Source organism: Mauremys reevesii, unplaced genomic scaffold, assembly GCF_016161935.1.
Source record: "Mauremys reevesii isolate NIE-2019 unplaced genomic scaffold, ASM1616193v1 Contig2, whole genome shotgun sequence".
Lineage (NCBI taxonomy): Eukaryota > Metazoa > Chordata > Testudines > Geoemydidae > Mauremys > Mauremys reevesii.
The window spans coordinates 1,049,895-1,058,262 of NW_024100826.1; the positions used below are offsets into that span (position 1 = coordinate 1,049,895).

Here is an 8,368-nt window from a genome sequence, read left to right on the forward strand (position 1 = left end):
GTACCAAGTGTAAATAATAGCAAGTTACATGAAGAATATTCCCAGACACCACATCACTGATCTCTCCACCAACAGGAGGCTAACCCGTTGGGCCCCCACTATCTGCTACTGCTTGCCAGAGGTGTGACAATATTGTTCAATGATAACCACTTATTCAACAATACGATACCACTCCCCTGTGCCATGTCGTCCACTCGATCCGCAGGCCCACTGGAACCAGTTATCTGTAAGTACAGTGCTCTATCCCTGTCCCAGTCACCCTAAATTATCTACATTCTGTCTCTGGAGGGGGTGTCGTTTACTGATTGATGGCCCAAAGCTGTCACTATCCCTGGGACAGCATTTTCCTTCCCAGCGCTCTGCTCAGGGCATCTTTTAGCTCCTTGTTCCTCATGCTGTAGATCAGGGGGTTCAGTACAGGGGTGACAAAGGTGTAGACTACAGACACCACCCAACCTTGCTCCGGGGAGTAGCTGGAGCTGGGCTGTAGGTATATGAAGCTGCAGCAGCCGTACTGCAGGAGGACGACTGTCAGGTGGGAGGAGCAGGTGGAGAAGGTGCGGCGCCGGCCAGCTGCAGAGCGGATTTGCAGGATGACAGCCACAATGAAGACATAGGAGAGGCAGATCAGCAGGAAGGGGATGGTCAGGACTGTGACACTTACAATGAAGAGGGCAGCCTGGTGGACATGTGTGTTGGTGCAGGCCAGCCTCAGGACAGCAGGGATGTCACAGAAGAAGTGATCGATTTCCTTGGTTCTGCAGAACGGCAGGCGGAAGATCAAGATGGTCAGTTGCAGGGATAATAGGAAGCCCAGCACCAGTGAGCCAGCTACGAGACAGGCACAGACTTTCCAGTTCATAATGAGGGTGTAGCGCAGTGGGTGGCAGATCGCCACATATCGGTCGTACGCCATGACGGCGAGCAGAATGCAGTCAGCACCTCCCACAAAGACAAAGAAGAACATCTGGGTGCCACAGCCAGCGAGGGAGATGGTGGCCTTCCTCCCTGACACAAGGTTGACCAGGGCCAATGGGGCAATGACAGAGGAGTAGCAGATCTCCAGCACTGCCAGATTGGCCAGAAAGAAGTACATGGGGGTGTGGAGGGAGCGGTCGGTGCAGACAGTGAGTGCAACGGCCATGTTCCCACAGAGACTGAGCAGGTACATGAGCAGGAAAGCCAGGAAAATCAGCAGCTGAATCTCAGGGAGGTTCGAGAGAAGATGGAAGTGAAATTGTATCAGCCCCGTTCGGTTTTCATCCCCCCTGGAACCAAGACACGGGACCTGCAAGAGAAGACAAGAGAAGAGCAGACCCTGTCAGCAGTCATCAAGGGCAGAACAAGAGGAGACAGGATCACACTGCAATCAGGACATTCAGATGCAATATCAGGAAACACTTTCTAACCCTAAAGAAGCTCTGGGAACAGGACATGTTGCCGAGGTGACTGAAGGAATCATCTTCCCTCCGGACGTTCAAGGCTGATGCTAAGCACCCATCTATCCAGGATAGTAATGGATGCCACGCTCTGGCAGAATGCATTGGAATTTCTGGTAGGAAAGACAGCACTGAGCCCTGCTCCCTTCTTACCCTCATGGTGACTGATCTGTCTTGATTTTCAAACCAAACTACAGTTTTGATGCTGCGTGGATAACACTGGATCAATCAATAGTATTTTCTTGTGATGTTTCCTCTGACTCCGACCTGAAGGTGGCCATAAAAAACCATTGCAATAGCCGCAGGGTGACAAGAGCCTCAGAAAGGTTGTCTACCTCCAAACCAAAAAAGCAGCAGGAAGGAAAGAAAAAAGCAGTATGGTTAAATGGCAAGGCACAAGAGCCCAAGCCCCAAAACAATCCTCTATCTACCCTCTGGCCTTCCATGTTTTTATACTTCCCCCATCACCCTGCTATCTGAGCAACTAAAAATTGAATCCAGCCTAAGTGAAGGCAATTAACTGTTCAATGTAAAGATAAAACTTCTGTCATGGATCCACAGCTACACCCCAGCTACTAAACAGTTCCTTGGAGGACCCCCTCCGTTTGTCTGACCCCCAGTGGGGCTCACTTTTCCTCAAGGGCTGGCCATGCAGCCTCAGGACCTCCAAGATGGAGCCTTTGGGCTTCAGCTTCATGCTGTGAGCTTTGCCCAGTGAGTCCAACTGAACCAAACACCTGGTCAGAGACATGCACCCTCTCCAGGACCATGGGCTTCCCAGACAGTGTCTGCAGTGACACCAGGCAGCCTTTTCCAACCAGAGCAGGGTTCATTAGCCCACTGGCACATGGCATGGGGAAGTCCTTAGGGTAGCCCAGAGAAATAGAGGCCAGTGCACCCAGCCAGCCAAGCTGCTGTGGATCCACATCTGGCTCAGGCTCCCTGTCTCCGTCGGTCCAAGATGAGAGCTCCATGTCTCTGCAAAGTGCAGCTCAAGCCGGTTTTGCATTGTGTTATTGAAATGGAACCTCTAGATACTGAACCTGGCCCTGGTTGCTGCCAACTTAGACTGGCAGAAGGGTTACACTCTAGCCACCTGACACCTGCTTCTTTTGTTCTTGAGCTGGGGCAGAGGTAGGGGGGGAGACAGTGCTTCCCCAATGAGAGGTGGGGGGAATCGCCTCCCTCTTGGTTGCTGGTGGCTAGGTTTGAATGTCCTGGCCATTGGGGTTCCCATTGTCTTTTTGAATTCTCCACTGAAATGGGTTGGTTTCAGCCAGTCCCTTAACAGCCCATTGCTTCCACTGTAGACAGCTACTTGACACAAACACCTCCTGCCTCTTACTCTGCTCCAAGAGCAGCTTTAACCCTTTTGCACCCAGTGGGTCATGATGCAAAGTACAGAGGGAAACTGAGGCATGCCTGAGATACTTAAAATATTACAAAAAATTCCCACTTTGTCACAATTTCCCTGAAGGGCAAATTATTCCATAACTGCCTGCTGCATGGCACCTATACCTTCCTCTGAAGCACCTGATGTCAGCATTCTTGACTAGATGGACCTTGGCTCTGATGAAATCTGGAAATTCCCTATATTCTGATATAAAGGAACATTCACTATGGTAGACAAAATATAAAAAGGAAATTAGGGGAACCAGAAAGGAATTTGAAGAGAAAATAGCCAAAGACAAATTCCAAGAAATTCTTTAAGAATCTCAGAAACAGGAAGCCTATGGCCTTGTTTACAGAGGGAAATTTACCAGCATAGCTGTGCCACTACAATTATACTTGCATAGCTAAGCTGGTACAACTTCCCATGCAGACACTCTTATCCCAGAATCATTATGCTTGTTTCTGGTTTAGCATCTGTCACTTTGAACTGCTATAAACTAAACCAGAAAAAGGCACTCTTATTCTAGGATAAGAGTATTCACATTTGCAGTTATACCCGCATAGCTATGCTGGTAAATTCCCCCATGTAGGCGAGGTATGAAAGAGAATTGGTGGGTCTGCTGGAGGGGTGAAATGGGGCCATGATGATTAAGACATTACTGTAAAGCTCTCTGGTTGCTTTTCAACAGTGTTTACCGCATAGAATTTAGGAAAGACACCTACCCACCCTTTCACAGAAATAAAGATGAGGATCTGTCGGAGATTAAGGTGTCAAGATTGAGGTACCCACAGAAATTAATACACAAAATAGCAACAGATAACTGGGACTGGATTGTCGAAACCCAGGAGTTTGAAGGACCTTAAGAATGAAGTGGATGAGCTGTTAACTGTATATGCAGTCTCTCATTACAATTAGCTACTCTACTGGAGAACTGGAAGGCAGTACATGTTGTGCCCATCTTTAAAAATAGTCAGTAGGAGTGATCCTGAGAACTACAGATCAGTCAGCTTTACATCTGTGCTAGGAAAACTGGAGGAAACAACGTTTAAAGAGAATTGTAAAGCATACAGATAAACAAACCAGCCCAGCTTCTCTAAAGAAAACTTCGACCTCTTCAAGCTACTACACTTATACATGCTGGGTGACCATGGACAAGTCATTTTCCTTTTCTGTGCTTCAGTTTCCTCATCTGTAAAATGGGGATAATGACATTGACCTCCTTTGTAAAGTGCTTTGAGATCTACATGTGAAAAGTGCTATATAAAAACTAAGTATTGTTATTATCGGAGGATGTCAGTCAAATAGCAGATGATCTTATTAAAAGCTTTGATAAAGAGGCTACTAAGGAAACTGAGGCTATGTCTACACTGGCAACTGAATGACAAAACTTTTGTCTTTCAGAGGTGTTAAAAAAACACACACACCCAAAAGACAAAAGTTTTGCTGACAACAAGCACCAGTGTAAACAGTGCTTTGTTGGCAGGAGCACTCTTCTGCCTACAACGCTAGCGCTGCTCATTGCGGGTGGAAGTTTTTTGTTGTCAGGAGATCTGACAGACAGCAGCTACACTGTGTGCCCTTTAGCGGAACGGCTGTAGTGATACAGCTGTGTTGCTAAAAACTGTGTAGTGTAGACATTGCCTGAGTAGTTGTGGACCAAGAGGTAAAATACTCTCATGGCTCAGAAAGCTGCTAACAAGAAACGTAGGAATAAACAGTCAGTTTTCATCATGGCAAAGGATTAACAGTGGGTGCCACAGGGTTCCACACTAGGGCTGCTGTTGTTCAATATATTTATTATTGATTTGCAAAAGGAGGTGAGCAGTGAGGTGGCAATGGATGTAGATGACATAGAATTAGTTAATTAAGATCAGAGGAGACTGTGAGAAACTCCAGAAAGGCTGGACAAAGCTAAGCAATTAGCAACGGTATGTTAGGCGAAATTCAGTGTAAAAAAGCACAGTGTGATACCCATTGGAAGGAACTTACTCATGGACATTGATGTGTCCTAAATTAACTGTACCACTACTGAGAAAAAATCTAAGTGCCTCTGGGGACAGCTCAATGAAAATATCTGCTCAATGCACAGAGGTAGTTGAAAGGGCAAACAACTTGTCAGGCAGGGTGTATTAAGAAAATGATAGAGAATAATATGAAAAACATTATAATGCTGCTATACAAAAGAATGGTACACAGTCATCTTGAGGACCATGTTCAGTTCTGTTCAAATGCTTTCTAACGGGATAATGCAGAAATAGAAAGGGTTAAAAGAAAAGCAATGAAAATCATCAAAGACATGAGAAGACTCCAGATGAGAAGGGATTTTAAGATGAGATACTAGAGAGTTTAGAATAAGATGGGACATAAGAGGTGGAAATAATGTAATGAATAGTGCAGAGAAGGTCATTCAAGCACTGCTTTTTAGCCTCTCATAATTAGGCTTGGCAGAATTTGATTTTTATTTTTTATCATGTCAGGTGATAATAGCTATGTTTATTTTTAAGCATCTGTTTTATTGTTATAGATTTAAACATCCACAAAATCACGGATTTTAAACATTTTTTTATTTGATCAATTTAATTGTTCACAGTTATGGGACACCAAGAGGAAACCAGTTGTGGGAAACCATATAATGACCATAGAGGCTGAGATGCAAAAAACTATAGTTTTATAACCATTAAAACACAAATTGGCAACATCACATATCAAAATTTACCAAGCGAATATCCTTAAATCAACAAGTCATACCTGTTTTTACTGTTCATTCACCAGTCATTTGTAACAATCCCAGTTCAAAAGGCTAAACCAATGGATTTTTACTCTAATAAGTTCTCAAGCAGCATTTTTCTTATTTTGCCTATCTGTAAATTTTGATTATTATAGATGGAAGCATTTTTAATCAGTTTGTATATGCACGGTGAAATAGACTTTTACCAACATTTACTGATAAAAATCTAATCCTTCCAAGTCTACTCATAATACTAGAATAGAGGAACAGGACAAGTAATGAAATGAAAAGGCAGTAAATTTAAAACTGATCAAAGGAGCTACTTTTTCCATGCAGTGAGCAAACTGTGAAACTGATGGACACTAGATTAATGGCAAGAGCTTATCTATATTTTAAAAAAGGATTAGATATTTGTATAGATAATAAGGACATCTATGCTCACATCACTGGGATATAAAAAATTATACAACACTCCCCCATATTTTATATGGCATTAGCCAACTTTTGGGTGACCAGATGTCCTGATTTTATAGGGCCAGTCCTGATTTTTGGGTCTTTTTCTTATATAGGCTCCTTTTACCCCCCACCCCCGTCCTAATTTTTCACACTTGCTGTCTGGTCACCCTAGCCAACTTCTAGGTGAATGAGCTGGGAAGATACTTCCTCTTTTAGGCCTGTTTTTGCATAATTGTTCACTTCCTCCAAGCCACCTGGCACTGGCCAGTGTTTGGCTGAGCCAATAAAGCCACAAATGCAGGAGAAATCTTGTGTCACCAAGGGAAAGGAACGCAATATTCACTGAGCACAGCATGTGTAATTAGAGTGGCCCTTTCTTCTCATTCCAGGGCTTAATCTTACCTCCACTGCTATCAGTGGTACAGCACCCAATGAGGCAGGATCAATCATCCAAAATATTTGCTGTTGGCTCAACAAGTATAGGGTAAACTTTACTATCCTCAAAAAGGCATGTAACTATCACCTATGGATAGAAAATGGGAGACCATCAGGTGGGAATGTTGTCTGAAATTCCCCCAGTTCAGCCAAGGATTATGCTTTCTGGTTGGCGAAAATTCACCTATGGTGAATAACAACACACTAATGTCTGTTGAATAAGTGAGGGCTATAAGGAGATGAGTGAGAGACAGTACAAGAGAAGCACAACTGAAACAGGAGGAGGAAGAAGCTCCAGAGCAGATTATGTGGCCCTGAGTGAAGCCTAAAGAGAGATTTTGGGCTCAGAGTGCTGGCTGGAAAAGCAGGCTTGGGTCAGTGAGCAAAGAAATTGTCTGCTGCTGTTTGATTCTCACTGTGTAGGGATTCCGCCTGGCTCCCTTCCCTTCAGTACTTTATATATAATTTTTGTAAATGAACAAGATTGTATCAAAGGTAAGACCTGAATCTATCATCAATTTCTCCACTACAATGTGTAACTGGAACTACCTACAAGACTTCAAGATTTTTGGCTAACCGCCCAGCTCAAATGAGGTAACAATATGACAAGAGATTAAAAAGACTGTCACTGTTTTACCATGTGAGAAAGCTAATAACAGGGCACCTGATAAAGTATAAAGAATAATGCTTGGTGTAGAGAAGACAGATCGGGAAAACTCGGTTCTCACTTTCTCATAACACAAGAACAAGGGGCCAGTCAATGAACCTGAGAGGTGGCAAACTCAAAAGGAATTACTTTTTCCACTCAATGCACAATTATCCAGCAGAATTCATTGCCACAAGATTACATTGAGGCTAAGAGCCTATCCAGGCTCAGAAAAGAACAGAGGGTTATATAGAGTCATAATAGTATCTATGGAGGCTGATTTCAGAGTAGCAGTCGTGTTAGTCTGTATCCGCAGAAAGAACAGGAAGAAGTGAGCTGTAGCTCACGAAAGCTCATGCTGAAATAAATTTGTTAGTCTCTAAGGTGCCACAAGTACTACTGTTCTGTTTATGGAGGCTGAGATTTTCAAAGGAGCCTAAGGAAGTTAGGCACCGGATTCCAGTGAAATTCAATGGACATTGGGTTCCTCATGCCAGCCTAAAAAACAAGAGTTTTGAAGGGATATAAACCCTCCTTCTCTAAATATTGGGGGTGACAATTTAACTTTCCCTTAGGGCAGGATATTCCATAACTGCTGATTGTGAGGAGTTTAGATATAATGGAGATGGGGGCCAGATAAGTACCATAGACAAGCTAGATGGAGCCAGTGTGGCAGTCCCTGGGTTCCTATATTGTTAGAACCTCTACCTGGCTGCTGTTGGAATGTAGCACCAGTTGCTGTATAATTGAGACACCCTCAGGAGTTAACCTCATCCCAAACACAGAGAGAACAAAGGTCTCGAGGAAAAGGTTATGGAGAGACAAAAGGAAATGAGGGAGCGCCCACCACAATGACTTCTCACCTGGCTAGCCCCAATTTGTGGCCCCTGGACCCACAACCACACCGCAAAGGCTGCATTTCCCATCATTCTTTGGTCCCAAAAGCCAGCGGAGATGGTGGCCAGGTGGCTCTCAGCCTCCTGAACCCTGAGGCAGGAGAGCTGGCTGGACTCTCCCTTCCCGCAGCCTGGTTCTGAACATCTCCTTCAAGCCCAGGAGTCTTTACATACCGTGCAGAATCCTTAGGGGACAGCGGTGATGATGGAGCAGCCCTGCCCTCATAGGAGCACTAGGCTGGTAAATTATCTTGCAGCCTCCGGTCCTATTCCCATGCTGCCCTCCAGTGGTGCTCTTCTTTCTATTCATTTTAAAAGGCCAAGACTGATTTATGAAGCCATCGTCCACTCAATAATTGCCCTGTTCTGTTCATT

General features: G+C 44.4%; 1 protein-coding gene across 1 annotated transcript; it reads right to left on the minus strand.

Moving 5' to 3' along the window:
• Nucleotides 1–325: 325 nt before the first annotated feature.
• Nucleotides 326–1,598, minus strand: LOC120393389 (olfactory receptor 10V1-like). The gene is made up of 2 exons (XM_039517888.1): nt 1,593–1,598; nt 326–1,288 (listed from the first exon to the last, which is right to left on the minus strand). Exons 1-2 carry the CDS (start codon nt 1,596–1,598, stop codon nt 326–328), a joined length of 969 nt encoding a protein of 322 aa, XP_039373822.1.
• Between the last annotated feature and the right edge of the window lie 6,770 nt (nt 1,599–8,368).